Genomic DNA, 16,712 nt, shown 5'->3' with positions numbered 1-16,712 from the left:
ACACACTTGGTTGCGCCGTGTCTGCCACTTTTCTGTTCTCACTACATTTTGACATCATTTGTGATCGATTGCCTGTACTGAAGTGAACAGATGAATGGTAAAATAGAATATGTTTTTAAGTACAATATCTGATAACAGTGTTACTTTGTATGTTGCTTACAGTTAAAAGTTTTTTCCTAACTTGTGTGCTAGCTGTGGCGCATAATTTTTAAGTCCAATCATTCGGTTTGGGTTCAAATTGATATCAAATATTTTATTGTTGGTAATGGGAGAGAATTCAGACTCAATGCCATAAAATCTCAGAAGAAATAGTTCAGGTTAATAAATAAGGCTAACCTTACACACCTCACATTTGTTCCACAGCATGTTAGTCTAATAACGTGAAAAGTGATGAAAATTTTGTCAAACACTTCACACTGCTCAGTTAAATTACACCTTTCTTTTTTCCAACATCAATAAAGGCTTCAACACAACGATCAATCTCCTCTGTACTGTGGGCAGCAGAGATCTGAACCCGAATCCTTGCTTGACCTAAGTATCATACAAATTCAAAAATGTTATCCAACAATAAAAGTTAAGAACCGCCTGACCATCATTTTTGTTTTGTTTCATACAAGTGAAGTTAGCCCATAAGGACAAGCAACGAGGGCTGAAGAGCTCCTGTAGAGTGTTGCTCCAAAAAAAACTTTCCCTTGCCTTCTCTGTATGTAGTTGTTATTTTGCTCCCATCTTGGACCATGATTTGGGAAAAAAGAAGGTTAAATGTGAAAAGGCCTAGGTCAAATCAAATTGGTCCTGCAGGCCAAGGAAAATCATGGAAATAAAATAATTATTAGACACCATCCACACCACTTAATTCTGAGTCAACTCCAGCTTCCTCCCTTGCAGGCTTGCTCAATTAATCAAAGTAATATTTTGGTTCAAACTTTGTACTTATGGTAAATTAAAGCAAAATACTAATTAACGATGACAAACATTTAGTAGATGACTGTCAATTCAGGTGAGATAAATAAGTTCAAAGTGTTATGAGACATGTTTCTTTGGTGAGTTCGCTGCAATGTTTGAAACAATCATAACTTTAAAAAGACTCAGCTGTATTGATTACAAAACTAATCTTCGAATTGAAAAACTCCGTATAAAGTTTGAAATTAGCTTGCTGAACCCTGCTTAATCTGTACATGCTGCAACTCTAGAAATTTTTGAGGAATTCTTCTGCATAAATACGCGCCCTGGCATTAACAGCTAACTTCATTTTAATGATCCCCTTGTCTATCTCCTCCATAAACTGAATTACAAAATCAACAAGCTTGTGCTTAAACATTTGCTCCGCGTGAAAGTTCGTGATGAGGAAGCTTATGTCGTATCCCTCAACTGGTTTCCTTCGAAGGATAAAGACGTTTTCGGTCCACATCATCATAAAACGCATGAACTTCTTGCACAGGATCTTTTCAATCTCGTCAGCTTGTTTCACGGCAATGCTGATTCTCAGAGAGTTAATGGAACCTTCAATGTGCACCTTTTCTTTTTCATTTCGGCTGATGACGACTGGAGTTAGAAACAACTTCTTGCTGCTACGGACTTCCACTTCGGGTTTGTTATGCATTTCCACCACCTGGGAATCGAAATTTTCCAAACACATGGACGCAGTGAGAGTCGCACGGACGGCATTCAGGTAAGGACGTAGGGTAGCAGCCATTTTTTTCACAAAAAGAAGACAAAATTGGTGTGGGCGAGGTGATTAGAAGAATAATTTGAATATATCAACAAAGTTGATTAGAAGAATAATTGGCAAATGCGTCACAAGAGTCACAAAACAAGATGTGATCAACGCTAGTGGGGCCATGCACTGGTCAGAAGAGTGGTGGGGAAGCCGCAATACATGCCATGCGCAATATCTTTGAAGGCGATGAAACTGATGCCGCCTTACTAGTTGACGCCTCTAACGCCTTCAATTCACTAAACAGAGCGGCCGCGCTTAATAACATCTGAGTGCTATGCCCATTGATCGCCGTCTATGTAACTAACACTTATCGAGTTCCTGCTCGCCCTTTTGTGGTTGGTGGTAGTGAGTTTAAATCTGCAGAAGGAACCACACAGGAAGACCCCTTAGCTTTATCAATGTATGCAATTAGTCTACAACCGTTAATGTCGTTACTTCAAAATCGAAGCACTGCAAAACAATGCTGGTTCGCGGATGACTTTACTGGAGCAGGATCCCTAGAAAAGGTTAAGCAATGGTGGGATGAGTTGAGAGAGGCTGGTCCGACCCTTGGATACTATCCTAACTCCAAGAAATGCTGGCTTGTTGTTAAGCCGGAAAAGGAAGGCCACACGAAGGAAATGTTTGCAGGGACTGGTATCAACATCACCACCGAGAGACGCAAACACCTTGGCGCCGCGCTGGGCTCTCGGTCTTATCTTGAGCAATATGTGGGTAGCAAGGTAGAAGAGTGGGTGAAAGAAGTGACGAGGTTGGCGGAGTTTGCAAGATCTCAGCCACAAGCTAGTTACGCCGCATTCACATTTGGGCTTCGACACCGGTGGACGTACTTTATGAGAACACTGCCGGATATCGAGAACCTACTGCAGCCTTTAGAGCGTGCAATCTCGGATGTAATGATACCGTCGCTCATAGAACGTAACTGTTCTGAGGAAGAGCGTAGTCTGGTAGCATTACCGGTGAGTATGGGAGGCCTTGGGCTCATTAATCCATCTGATACTGCGGATGCGGAGTATTCAGCGTCTATTAGGGTAAGCGCTCCACTTGTAAGCAAAATAGAGGCGCAATCCCACGAGACCCCGGAAGAGGCCGAGGTACAACGACTGGTATAGGTCACCCGGAAAGAAAAGGATGATAGACCATAGCTATTAACTATGGATAGACTAAAAGAAAAGCTCGAGGAGGTGAAGGCCTTATTACCATACAAGACACAGAGAGCCGTAGACCTGGCCTGTGAAAAAGGCGCATCCAACTGGCTTACAGTTATTCCTCTCAAAGACATGGATTTTGATCTCAACAAGCGGGAATTTCGGGACGCTGTGACCCTTCGATATGATTGGCCAATACCCGATAATCCATCAGTATGCGTTTGTGGGAGCTTGTTTACAGTGGATCACGCGATGATGTGCCAGCGTGGAGGCTTAGTCATTCAGCGTCACAATGAAATACCCGATCTACAGGCCGAGCTGCTCGACATGGTTTGTTACGATGTGCAGGTGGAACCGGCTTTACAACCTATAACAGGCGAAGAATTTCCCAGCGGGACTAATCAAGCCCCTGACGCACGCCTCGACGTCCACTGTATGGGTTTCTGGGAGCGACAGAAAGCTGCTTTTTTCGATACAAGGGTGTGTCATCCCAATGCAGACTCATACAGAGATCTTAGCCCCAAGCAGATTTACAGGATTCATGAAAATTAAAAGAAGCGAAAATACAACTCCCGTGTAACAGAAGTAGAGCAAGGCACTTTCACCCCACTGGTATTTACAACGACAGGGGGGATGGCTGACGAATGCCTGAGGTACCACTCAAGATTAGCCGAGCTATTATTTGCAAAAAAGCAAGAGAGCTACACCACAACAATTTCATGGGTCAGAGCGAGAGCGTCCTTTGCAATTTTGCGGAGCGCGCTCCTATGTCTAAGGGGATCTACAACCCCGCGAAGGAGGAACTTAGACATTAAAGACAGGGATCTGGAGGTAGAGAAGGGTCGAGCAAGACTTCCTTAAACTGATCAGTTATAGATTATTTTTATTCTTGTTATAGTACATTTTTCTTATTTTTCTTTTGCGTTGAACTTTTGAAGACTTTGCATTTCCTTTTTCAAGAGACTTAAAGAAAGATATAGACTACCTAAACAGCACATTATAATGTTATCATTCATAGCCATATAATTATGTAGTTTAGGTTAGTGATATTTTTCCTTAAAAGGAGAATTGTAACTTGCAAGATTTTTTTTTTTTTTTAACTTTTTATACACTTTCATGTTATATTCCGGGTTGTATGAAGTTACTCAATAAAGGTTATTTCTCGGTTCAGATTAATTTTGTATGGTACTGAATTCGTACTGAACAGAAAGGTAAAGAAATTTTGCAACATTCAACTTCAAGCTGACTTACCCTTAGGAACAACAGGAAATGTAAAACCTATCACATAGATTCCCCGATCTGAAAAAAATTAAAATAGTCAATTGAAACTAACGTAAAATGAATTAAGTCAGTTTACGAATAATTTTTTATAATTTATTAATAATAAAGACCTAGTGTCACAGATGGTGCAAGCTTAGGCCACCTGTGGACAAAATTATTACAGACCTAACATTTCATCAGCAAACTCTACAGCCAGCCGTGCATCTCCTAACATGACGGGAGTTATTGGATGACCATCCCCCTGTGACAGATTAATAAAATATTATAAGAAGAAAAAAGTTGTTGCATTTTTTCCATAACAATTAAATGATTGTCTGTCTGCTTAATAGCATATAATTCTGTGGAAAATTTCGACTATAATAATAATTATTCCTAAAGATAAGGGGCTGTAACCACAAAGTACAGTCTGAAAACTTAAGGTGGCCTCCATTTTTCAATTGAATTATAGGCCTTTCCACTTATTAATCAATTGGTGAATAAGCTGTTTACCTCATATTGAACAATCAGAAAATTTATAGGCCTCATGGCTTTAAAACCAAAACTAAACAAGGTCTTCTATTCATATAATACGAGTATATTCTCAACTTTGAAATCTAGAGCGTCATTGATGGGATGTCCAATTGTTTATTCTCAATACAATGTTAATCTACAAAATGCAACTTGATGACAGTACTACTCTGTGAGGGCCTCACAGAATACCATTCTCCAGTGATGCAAGTCCCTTGCCTAAAGACCGTCATTATCATCATCATCATTGTTATTATTATGAGCTCCCTTGGCGTTTTCTCAGATGAATTAATGCTCTACGTTCTTAGACATGATGAATGACATAGGCATTGACAAAAAGCAGCAACTTTACATAATCAAGAAAATGATAAATATAGCGCTGCTATTAGAGCAACATATTACATCTTTTGTTGTAGAAATAGAAATTGGGACAACCCAAATTTGATGCAATTTTGATTTTTGTGTGTGTGTTGAATAAGCCAATCTCAAGCAGCATTTTGTAAATTGCCTATATGTAGTGAGATTTACAATTGTACATTTAAAAACACAAATAAAGTTTCCATTATTATTACTCTCATTTGCTGGGGATTAATTAATTCATTTTGAAAGATCTCTAAACTATCTTTCTCTCAGAATCCAAAATCTCACCAGCCAAGTGTATGTCTAAATGAAATAAATTAAAGTTCAATTAGTAGAATCAAGCATGACAAACCAACTCATCACGAGCACAGTTTTACTTACAATTATGTTAAACCCTGCTGCTGTCATTTTTGTTCGGAATAACTTGGTGTTATCAGCCACTTTTTTGATCAAGTCAGATCCATTCATTAATAGATCAAACACCTGGAGGTTAATAATTATTAGATACTCAGTGATAAATCGTAATTTATTGTAATTAAAAATGTCTTTAAGGATAACTTTAACAATAAATATAATTTCAACTAAAGAAATATTAAATATTAAAAATCAGCCAGATCCATGATGATATTTAAGGTATGGTAAAGTTTGTTTGTGAGCCAAGTGGCCCATCGGGCCAGTGCTTAACACTAGTTTCCATAGTATGAAGCAACTATAGGGATGCTAGTCCATCGCAGGGTTACCCAGCATTAAATTCATTGGAACCCATTTAAACACCTGGGTGAAAAGAGGCATTGTGAGAGTAAAGTGTCTTGCCTAAGAATGCAACACAATATCCCTGGTCATGTATACAGGGCTCAAACCAAGACCATTCAATCCAGAGTCAAGTGCACTAACCACAAGATCCTTTACAGTAGATTTTGATAAACATTTCAATGAAAATACACATTTTGATGTGGTAGCTAATAGCATTATGTAACATTTATTAACTAATAAATTTTGTAAATAAATGTTTGTTGGTGTTGTGCAAGTAGGTGATGAAGAGAGAATTAACATAACCTAAGCTTTCAGCATTTTAGTTGAAACAAATGCACAAATTGAGTCACTATGCAAATTATAGAAGGGTGGATCAAATTTTTTTTGATATTATGAAGTTAAATTGTCTAATCTATGCATATTTCATATTCTTCCAAAATGACAACCTAGGGCAAATGTGCATTGCATAGCACAATTCTGCTGGTGTTGGTCTGTCATAGGGTGACCCTTTGCATTCCAACATCAGACTTCCACTTAATTTACACCTCAACTCCTATAAAATTATGCACTATCTAGAAAATTTACAAACATGAATATGCTATCAGACCTACAGCAGTAAAGCACGGCATTGCTGATAACTATGAAATTACCACAGTCACACTAAAAAAAAATGGGGAGAGGCTGCACCACATGATCATGAATTCCATGAGGAAAAAATCTCACCAACAAGAAATATTGTGGGTAAAAGCTCACCTTACTGGCCCCACCCACAACTGGAGGGGGTAGAGTGTTGGAGAATAAATAAGGACGGGATTTCTGACGTAGCAAATCAATCAGTTGTTTTGGTCCTGTTGTATAGCCACCTAAACATTAAAAAACAGAATGTTGATAAAAAAATTTTAGTGAAAATATTTCTGCTGTGTGTGTGTAACATGTTAAAATAAGCAAACCCTGTGCACTACATGATCCTGATGATGCAGTTATTCAAAAGGTGGATTACACTATTCAACAGATTCACTACTAACCCAGCCAACAAGAATACACTGGATAGAGATTTACCCAGTGGATATCTATAATTCACCCTTTCAATATTTGGGGCCTGGAGTAAGGTAAAATGCAAGTGACAATGGTGTGATTATTGATTTATGATTTGCATGATCAATATAGCGGTGTGTGTTTCCTGGACTAATCATAAGATAAGAAGAAGAACCAATTTATGCAACCTTGGATAACTCTCAACATGCAATCAAAATCAGCTCTTGTACATGTATGTTTGCACAATCCCTGTCACTCAATTCCATAGCTGATGTCACTGCACTGGCCTGTTTGCCTTAAGTTTATAGAACACCTATAAGGAGGTCATAATGCTTATCACAGGATTTTCAATGCAATTTGAAGAAGCCATTTGCCAAACCTTAACTGACAGATGTAAGACCTGAAGAAGAAAATGACAAATAAGGCAAAGAGAATGTAGCTTTTGATTCCAGAGTAGGCAGCCACTGATGCTGCATTCAACTGAGAACTGGCTGTAACTAACTTACCTGCTCCACCTCCCAAAGCTTTCCCAAGAGTTGAATTAATGATATCCACACGACCCATACAGTTCAGATATTCCTCTGTTCCCCTAGAAAAATTAAGAACCAGCTACATGTTAATTACAGTGAGAGGAGAACAAGAATGTTAATTAACCCTTTACCCCCAGAAGTGATGAACATATAACTTCTCCCTATAACATCCATACATGATCCAACAAACAGGTAAAAAAAAATTCTCAAACTTAACAAGAAGTTGTTATCTTGATCTAACACCAAATTCTCATAACTAATTTACAAGGAAATGTGTAGCAGTAAGAAGAGAGAATTAACAATTAGATCTTGGGAGTTTAAAAAGTTAAAAATAGTACTGACAGTAACTACAATAATTATAGAGGAGTTTGACACATATTCACATGAAGTGGAAGCAAAGAACAGCTGGTAAATCAATTTGTAGACTACAAAATCAATGTAGTAATTAGTAATATATTCATAATTAATATTAAACTAGTAAAGAAATTATCTTGGCTGGCAACCTGTGCAATGTACACAATTGCTGAGAAGAAACCAGAATTTTTTACAAATCAATTAAACACTTAATATTAAGTTCAATAAAGTTGAAAGTAATTAACACTTTTACCTGCCTGTTTTACCAAGGAATCCTGTAGCATGACATTCATCAATAAATGTAAGTGCACCATACTTCTCTGCCAAGTCACACAATTCACTAATTTAAGAAAATCCACATCATAATATTTTACAAGAGAGTGAATCATGAACTGATGCTTGTGGGTATGTAGTTTAGAAGAGAAATGAATAAATGGGGTAAGCTTCTAATTAAAAGAAACTGCAATGCTGCATCAGTGCAGCACAGTTTCACTAATTAAGTTTTGAATTATCAAATTTTTTCAATAACTACAGCACAAAGGCTCAACAATAAAAATTTGATAAAGTAAAAACAGAGGCGAATAACATGTAACTTTTTCTCTCTCTCAGGCATGCCAAGTACTAGTCAGACTAAGTGTGTTCTAAACTCTTCAGAGAACCTACTAGCTTGCTTCAGTCACAGTTAATTGAAAGTATGTTTCAAGGTCATTTCCTTACTAAGGTATCAAAATTACTAATTTATTGATCAAAGTACATATCGAGCGTGTAAAGATGAAAATAAACAATTTTTAAAAATCGAGTTTCCAGATGGGATTTGAACCCACGACCCTCCGTGATCTAGTCGGATGCTCTAACCACTGAGCTACAGGAGACTCTATGGTGAGCAAGGGTCAATTAGTGGGTATTGACTGTGTGACAGCGTGATGCTGTTAGTGAGCTTCTATGCGCTAGCTGATGTTTGGCTGTGTAGCCGCGTGATGCGGTTCCAGTCAATACCCACTAATTGACCCTTGCTCACCATAGAGTCTCCTGTAGCTCAGTGGTTAGAGCATCCGACTAGATCACGGAGGGTCGTGGGTTCAAATCCCATCTGGAAACTCGATTTTTAAAAGTACATATCAATTCTTAAATACAATTTGGCAAAATTAACTTGGGGTTGGTATATGATGCAATGTTTCACCTTGGCCTAAAGACTCAACATAGATCTTTCAGAATTTTGGAAGTACACAGCATTGAGAAAACTTGTTGTGAATCCTAATTTTGGAACATGTTGAGAGCCAAACTGTAACATCTTGAAGTATTGGACAGGACATCATTGAGCCAAATATTCAACCAGTCTGCTTGAAAATTCTGAAAGTTATATGTAATGAGTCTTTTTGCAAAGGTGAAATGTGGCATCATACCGCATGCTCAAAGTTATTTTTTTCCCAAAAAGTATTATTATTAGGGATACATACTTGAGGGGGGCAACTTTTCCATCCATGCTGAAAACTCCATCAGTAACTATCAACTTCATACGGGCTCCCTCTGCTTCTTTCAGCTTTTTTTCAAGGTCTGACAAAAAATTTTATAAAACATAAGAAATATATTTATAAAGTAACAGTCACATTACTTTGTACAAGCCATACAGTCAAATAGCTAATAGAAGTAAAGTTTAATTACCCTGAATCAAGCATTCTGATTGCATGGTTCTTACCCAGTCCATATTTTGCCATATGGACTGTTTCAATGGAAACGGTTGTAAACTGTGTATTTTTGGTCACGACAGCCAGCAAATTCAAAATAAACAAGTTAAACCTGAGTGAGTGCCAGATAATTAACTACCCATAGGTTAATTGGCCACTCCCCATGGGGGCTTTTCAGGGCCAACACCCACCCATCCCACCCAGGGGAGGACATCCACCACAGTAATCTCATGCGTGGGAAATAAATGTCTCCTTCCCCTAACCCTGCAGGAGATGGGGCCTATGGTTTATTCGTCCTTATCCAAGAAGACTAGAATATCTATCCCTATCTTGATAATAAAAAGGTAGCAAAATTCTCCTCGCTTATTTTAAGACCATGAGTATTGGTCCGGCTCGGGCTCAAACCCTCGACCTCCCGCACAACACAATCCGGCACTTTAACCAATCAAGCTAACCAGGAGGCGTTTCAAGCTAACTGGGAGGCTTACATAGTAAGTACTAAATTTGCTTGCTCCAGCCCAGCTACCAGGGAATACCGGTATTGACCCTCTTTCATTCGCATATGGACCTTGCTGGACTCGGTCTGTACTTTCTCCACCTCAGGCCAATATTCCCCAGTACAAGCCTCATGCTCAGTTCATAAGAAGTTAGTAAGAGGTTGGTATTACAAATATTCTCTTAATCCTTTAACTCGTAGAAGTGATTAACATGTAAATTCACCCCTTTAATTTATTTAATACTCATACATTGTCCAGCAAACAGGTAGCGAGAATATTCAAACTTCCCCTATAAGGTAGAAGTTATTTTCCTGTTCAATGACACCAAATTCTGGTAACTAATTTACAAGAAAATGTGTGGGAGCTTAAGAGGGGAGAATTAACAATCAGGTCTTGGGAGTTGGAGTGAAGATTTCGAATACCTTCCAAAACATAACCAGTAGTATTTAATTATTAATTTTTTCCCACCAATCCCATACTCAGACAATTCACACCAAATCCTACCTTTCATGTCTTTATTTTTGTATCTGAACTTCTTGGCCTTACTCAGTCGTATTCCATCAATGATAGATGCATGATTCAATTCATCACTTAATATTGCATCATCTGGGGTCATAAGAGCCTCAAACAAGCCGGCATTTGCATCAAAACAACAAGCATATAGAATTGTATCTTCCCGTTCATGGAATCTTGATATCTTTTCCTCCAGTTCCTTATGAAGATCCTGTGCGCAAAACCAAGTTTATTTTTGATAATTGAGCAATGTATATAAACAGGGTCAAACCGATCATCAGAGTTTTAAAAAAAGCTTACCACCTTTTGAAAACCCTATAGGAAATGTATTGAAATCTTGAGTGGATGGGAGTACAGATAGGGTGAGAGAATTTCTAACTTTCTGCATCCTATTCCATCTGCTAAACCTTTGACTCATGTCAGTAGTCCTTAATTTACAGTGTTACACCACAGATGAATGAATTTCTGCTTTCACAATTTTATTTTTCTTCAGTTCTTCCACTTTCATAAATACTCTTTCTTCACTACCCCTACTCACTTCTTGTGCCCTTTCCACCACTGACCCCTCCCATACCCTCCCATACATTAATTGTCCCCCTCCTTTTAAAATGGAGTATGTTATTCTCAATCTTTTAATAGTCAACATTTAAAATAAACCTCATCACATTAAGACTCTGTGAAATAATCTCTTGACTTTAAGGGGTTTATTCTGTGAAGCCTCAAAGCTAGGGCAGACCCAGTCATATTTTCTTTCTGAGTTTTAAGACATCCAGATTGTGCTGAGAGATTTTTTATGATCACAATATTTCAATCTTTCAGCTTGGCCTATGGTCCCTGTCACCTATGATTCACAGTCAATTGGAGGTTCAACTTTCTCCCCAAAATAAAATGTACCACTCTACTTATATCAAACTGTCATAAGAATAAAATTACAAAATGTTGTTTCTATATATATTAACCACTTGTACGTTTACCTGTGTACCACATATAAACCTGACTGAACTGAGTCCATTGCCATACTTGTCTAAAGCATCTTTAGCTGCTTGTATAACTTCTGGATGAGACTTAACAAAAAGGAGGTATAAATACAAAATGAAATTGTGTAAGATTCTGTATAGTCACAAGAGATTTATGCAAAGACCGTATAAAAATGGGTGTGTCTCTCTCAATAAAATCTAGTCAATTTTTGTTATGTCCCTTGATTTAATTACAAAAAATTTGTTTTAACTGCATGGATATTTGTGAACTGATATGAATAATGAGAAAGCCCCACCAACTTCTTCTATCATTATATCCAAAAGATAGGAGAGACAACCTAATATTTGGTGACGGCAACATAAGAATATCCTGAACACTTAAAGTAAGACAGGTGGGGAACAGACGTTCAGTATGGTGAGACGTCCCTAGGTATGAAAAGCAATTGGTATTGTAACAGAAATGAGTTGGGCTTATAAAACAAACTTTTTATATCCGTAGGACCATGACAACATGCCAACAAGTTGTTGTGCACAGACAACAATTAACTCCCAGAGACACCCAGAACCCTGTTCTTTCATCTACAACCTGTAGCAGTTTTTTGAGGCCTCAGCTACCATAACTCACCGACAATCCCAGGTAGTTATTGGCACAAAAGTTCAGCAGTTTTTCAGTTTGTCCATATACTGCAATCTCTGAAGCTTGCTTAGTTGTTATGATCCTCTCATCTTTCCATGTTCCTGCTTGATGGATGTCATTGATCTGCGAGTCTAAAATTCCACGAAGAGCAAGCTGTGCTGCACTTGAATATTGGACAGAAATTTGTACTCTTGAGCAACCTGTGCTGTGAAGAGCTTTGATACCTAAAAATCGGACACAAAACACAATCAAGAATTAGAAAGATGGTAAGTTTTGAGCTTGGTAAAGAAATAAAAAGATATTTTTTTCAACTAGTCACAAGTGTGGAACAAAGAAAAAATTCTGAGTCCCAAGGAGGAATCAAACCTCAGACCTTCGGATTCCACTGAGTCACAGAGAATCTACTGTGAACGAGGCCTATTATTCTTCACAAAACATGATGCTATCGAACAGTATGCAGGACTGCAGGTGCCATACATGAACTTTGTAAATTGGGCCTTGCTCGTCATAGAGTCATTTTTTTTCTCCTGTCCCACACTTGTGATTAGATAGAAAAACATATTTCTAAAACACAGTAAATTCATTTTAAACAAGCCTATCAATATGGTGTCTAAAGGGATGAGGTACAGAGGGAGCCTGTGGTTTGAAATTTATAAGGAGGCAGTATCCTGTACATACAGCCTATATTAGGTAACTTTTCATCAGACAGGGTATGGTTTTTGTGCGATACTCTTTCTTCAATTAATCCTGTAGTTAAGGCACAGGGCACTTAACTGATGTTCAGAACAAGATAAGAGGCACTTCAAATCATAACCAGATATGATAATTCTATACACCGAATCAAAATAATTGTGGCGTCCAATTTGAATTGCCATTGTTCTGGGCTTACTTATTAAATGGCCAGAGTCCTCCGTATCTTAGTGAACTGTTAAGACCGTACATTCCTAATAGAAACCTAAGATCTTCTAAGAAAAACTCTTAATGGTATCTAAATGCAATCTTAAAACATATGGATATAGGGCATTCTCTCATAGAGCTCCTACTCTGTGGAACACCTTGCCGGATGATATTAGGCAAGTGGACCTTTTAACAAAATTTAAGTCTAAACTTAAAACCCATTTATTTAGGCAGTTGTAGTTTTTTCTTTCATTGATTTTTCACTAGTTTTTTAATTCACTTTAATTCTTAATTGATGATATTTTTCTATCACTATCATTGTAAAGCGCTGCTGGATCTTTGAGAAGCGTTGCGCTATATGAGCTATGTATTGTATTGTATTGTACTTACTAGCCTCTCACACATGTGATAATCCTTTTGTGTCTCCACATGAAGACAAGGCTAGTGAGTCCAGAACAATGGTAATTCAAATTGGATGCCATATTTCAATTCGGTGAATGTTAGACACTATTTAGGTGTAAGCAAAAATATAATGTACATCAAGCTTTAATTTTTAACAGGGGCACAGTTCTTACTTATGAGTATCCTTCCAAGATTATCAGTACTATACACCCTTTGTTGTTCTAGTGTTTGTCAATGAAAACAGAAAAAGGGAAATGGTGCATATTTAAGGGTGGGGGGGGGGGGGCTAATTATTCAAAATTTTTGGGGATGATTCCTACACAGCCCCAATGCATAAAGTTCTTAAATAGAGAAGACTACAGCTTCGTTTTAGAATAACATGATGTTATATGGAAATCTTTACAACTTTGGGCGATAGGAGGAGCTCATATTTGAGGGGCAAGGCTAATTGTGGGATCCATGGTACAGGTGTAACTTTCAAATTTCACCACCAGTGTTGTTTGAAAAGTGTCTAAAACTACGATGAATATCACATGTAAAACAGCTAAAGTAAGCTTAAATCACCCCTTCTGTTTCTTTCATGTTATCCGTGGTAGGCTAGGACCTAACAAGAATGCTTGTTGTAATGAACAATGGCACGCAACCACTCAGGGCATGGACGTTCGTCAATACACGCCTCCGCTAACACCCCTCTCACACCCCCACGAGATAGATTTCTCAGAAATAAGATTTTGTGAAAAGAAAACAATATAGAAATAAATTATGTTTACTCTACAGCGGGGTACCACGACCAGATTCCTCGCGTCAACAACAGTAAAGGTACCAGAGTAAATTACCGCGCTCTTTAAATTCGAATTTCTCAATCGATAATCAAGAAAGATGTTGATTACTCACCTGATGGGAAGATCGATCGAAGCGATGTCCTTATGGCTGCCATAATTTGAGAAGCTTATTCAAAATTTAGCTTTTATGTATTAATCAAGTATGCCCTTTACTCGGGAACATCAACGCGCGTGATTTGAGATCGTGGAATCGCGACATTGACTACCACAAAAGCCTCGTTTTGGCGCTTGTGTAAGTCAGCGGTTCTTCAACGTGAACTGGAAATTTTCGTAAAAGGTGACACGTCTGTTCATCGGTAAAAGGAAATTTCGTATTTTACCATCTCCAATTTGCTGTTTTTTACCGCTATGAGACGAGCCCATGGTATTATTATTACTTTTCTGTAACCATATGTCCCAGAAATATTGTGATTTTCACGTTCTGGCTAATTGAGAAGTCATTTTTTTATGTTTTATCTGTCGCTTGGTTTTATAGTTCCTTCTGATTATCACGGAAATATGGCGCAGAGAACTGATCATGAAATGCTGGAAGAAGAGAATGAAAAGATGGTCGATCATCTTTCAAGCAAAGTTCAAGCACTGAAATCGGTACGGTTGTAATCTCACCATACAAATTCGATCGGTACAAGGGAGTAATTGTTAAGTCTTGTAAAAGATAAAAGTTAAATTGAGCTTAATGTTTATTTGTATGTATTCTCATATTTGAAAATATCAAGTTTTGAACTCTGAAGAGAATAAGTCGTAAATCTTTGATGTCAACGTAGGGAAGAGTAAAATTTCTTTATTTATGTATTTGGTTTCTTCTATTTTTTTAATTTTTATACCAATTTATTTAACCTCTTTGACCCTTGACAGTGACATGCATCTAATTTCTCCTTTCAATCACCACAAGGAATGAAACATTCAGGTCATGAGAATAAGGAAATGATCACCAACTAGAGAAGCTCTTGATTGTTAAACAAATTCTCTTTGTCAGCACCTTAGGAATTGAATAGAGACCAGTATTGAGAATATACATACTGGTGTTAGATGTTTTAAGGGGGGAAACTTAACTTCAGCATATCCTTGTGAGGTTGGTTGTTGTGGGGAAGACAGTACAACTACTCCTGGTCTCATCTTTGATGAAAACATTTTTTTTCTTCTAGCTTACTATAGACATAGGAAATGAAGTGAAATATCAGAATAAAATGCTCAATGAAATGGTAAGTCCTGTAGTCCTGTTTTTTTTTTTTTTTTTTTTTTTATTACCTATTTTTTTTTTTTTTTATCAAGACTACACTGTTCACATGCAGCACTCTACTGGCAACCTGTATTTGGCAGAAAAGTATGTTAATGAATAACCAAAGGTCACTGATTTACAAACTTTTCCTGTGATCCTTCAACATCCCACATGGGTTATGCTTATGAATAAAAAAAGGTGCAGTTTCTTTCCTAAATAAAATGTAGCTGTAAGAAGTGTTACAATTTTTTGGTTAGCAAGTGCGCTGTGGTCAGTTTAGCAAGCTGTATTTCACTAAACAACCTGTTGAATTTACAATTGTTCCTCTCTATTTGAACCCTAAGACAAAATTAACAACTTACTAATCTTGTTTTTTCTGTCAGTAATGTAAGCAATGAAATATAACTTTTCCTGCTCAGATTTGTAGCCTGCCTGCTTTGCATTTGGGCCATAATATTAAATGTAAATAACTTGGTCTATAATTCTCAGTATAGACCTTGAACTTAGCTAATAAGAGGTAATTAAACATGTTAGAAATGTTGAAAATTTTGAAGATTTCCAACATTAAAGATTTTCTTGCTTTTGCTCTTTAAGGACACAGATTTTGACTCTGGAGGTTCACTCTTGTCTTCAACCATGAACAGATTAACAGCGCTGACAAAACAAGGTCATCACAAAGTCATGCTCTATCTGATTTTATTTTGCCTTTTTGTTTTTTTTGTAACCTGGTACATAATCAAGAGAAGATGAATGCAAAATAATTATGTATATTATTGTTCAAATTGTAAATAAAAAACGTCTATTCTTATACTTGGAGTGTGAGAACTTTTTTTCAGAGTTCTTTGAATTTGTGTTTCTATTGGGCTGTTCAGTGAACTCTTTCACTCCCAGGATCTCCGTAGCAATTCTCCTTTCTACTTGTGATACAATTCTTATGATGTTAGTTCTGAGAATTTGGTACTGGATCAAATAATAATCCCCTAATTGATATTTTCCTTTATTCTCATCACTTGTCTGCTTGATATTGTATAAATATAGTGGGGAGAAATTCCACCTTAGTCACTCATGGGAGTCAAAGGCTTTACTTAAAGGTGTTGTGTAAAGCACTCCAGTCTCAAAAGCATTTCAGTTGTTGATAGGGTATGGCTGGCTCAGGGACAACAATGTATCAAGTTGTATGATGGTGCATGAGGGCCCTTTTTTTATCACCAATGCATTATTTCTGTGTTCAAATGCATGGCAATGACAATCCAGGCAAACACTTTTCATAATCATAGCGCTGATGAATAAAGGATTGTCATGCAAATCATTGTATCTATTTATTTATGTATTTATTTATTTGCATAAATGTATAA

At 37.3% G+C, this 16,712-nt stretch overlaps 2 protein-coding genes and 2 pseudogenes across 3 annotated transcripts in view; 2 read left to right on the top strand and 2 right to left on the bottom strand.

Annotated features, from left to right (window-relative positions):
* Positions 1-14,329, bottom strand: part of LOC111323406 (2-amino-3-ketobutyrate coenzyme A ligase, mitochondrial) — a 14,551-nt gene extending 222 nt beyond the window's left edge. The window contains exons 1-12 of the mRNA XM_022926735.2: positions 14,191-14,329; positions 11,986-12,221; positions 11,358-11,447; positions 10,375-10,594; positions 9,146-9,242; positions 7,942-8,028; positions 7,311-7,393; positions 6,523-6,632; positions 5,398-5,499; positions 4,315-4,390; positions 4,120-4,167; positions 1-531 (exon numbers count right to left, since the gene is read on the bottom strand). The exon at positions 1-531 is cut by the window's left edge and continues 222 nt beyond it. Of these exons, the coding sequence (XP_022782470.2) occupies positions 425-531; positions 4,120-4,167; positions 4,315-4,390; positions 5,398-5,499; positions 6,523-6,632; positions 7,311-7,393; positions 7,942-8,028; positions 9,146-9,242; positions 10,375-10,594; positions 11,358-11,447; positions 11,986-12,221; positions 14,191-14,233 (1,299 nt within the window). The 5' untranslated portion in view covers positions 14,234-14,329 and the 3' untranslated portion in view covers positions 1-424. The remainder of the gene's footprint in view (positions 532-4,119; positions 4,168-4,314; positions 4,391-5,397; positions 5,500-6,522; positions 6,633-7,310; positions 7,394-7,941; positions 8,029-9,145; positions 9,243-10,374; positions 10,595-11,357; positions 11,448-11,985; positions 12,222-14,190) is intronic.
* LOC111323407 (actin-related protein 2/3 complex subunit 4 pseudogene) lies at positions 565-3,625 on the bottom strand (annotated as a pseudogene).
* Positions 1,885-3,992, top strand: LOC148735585 (uncharacterized; annotated as a pseudogene).
* Positions 14,324-16,167, top strand: LOC111323408 (BET1 homolog). Of its 2 annotated transcripts, none has more exons than XM_088754198.1 (4): positions 14,324-14,434; positions 14,614-14,726; positions 15,284-15,340; positions 15,952-16,167. In XM_088754198.1, the coding sequence occupies exons 2-4, from the start codon at positions 14,637-14,639 to the stop codon at positions 16,105-16,107; spliced, it is 303 nt and encodes a 100-aa protein (XP_088610324.1). In that variant the 5' UTR covers positions 14,324-14,434; positions 14,614-14,636; the 3' UTR covers positions 16,108-16,167. The 2 variants fall into 2 exon arrangements, with proteins under 2 accessions (XP_088610324.1, XP_022782471.2); XM_022926736.2 differs by having other exon boundaries at positions 14,352-14,502.
* The last annotated feature ends 545 nt before the right edge of the window (positions 16,168-16,712 follow it).

Source organism: Stylophora pistillata, chromosome 3 (assembly GCF_964205215.1).
Source record: "Stylophora pistillata chromosome 3, jaStyPist1.2, whole genome shotgun sequence".
NCBI classification, from domain to species: domain Eukaryota; kingdom Metazoa; phylum Cnidaria; class Anthozoa; order Scleractinia; family Pocilloporidae; genus Stylophora; species Stylophora pistillata.
The sequence above is the reverse complement of the archived record's forward strand: the minus strand, read 5'-3'. Positions and strand labels throughout refer to the sequence as shown.

Coding starts and splice junctions, on each gene's coding strand:
- LOC111323408 (XM_022926736.2), top strand. Junction 14,727..15,283: donor AAGTTCAAGCACTGAAATCG/GTACGGTTGTAA, acceptor TTTTTCTTCTAG/CTTACTATAGACATAGGAAA. Junction 15,341..15,951: donor ATAAAATGCTCAATGAAATG/GTAAGTCCTGTA, acceptor TTGCTCTTTAAG/GACACAGATTTTGACTCTGG.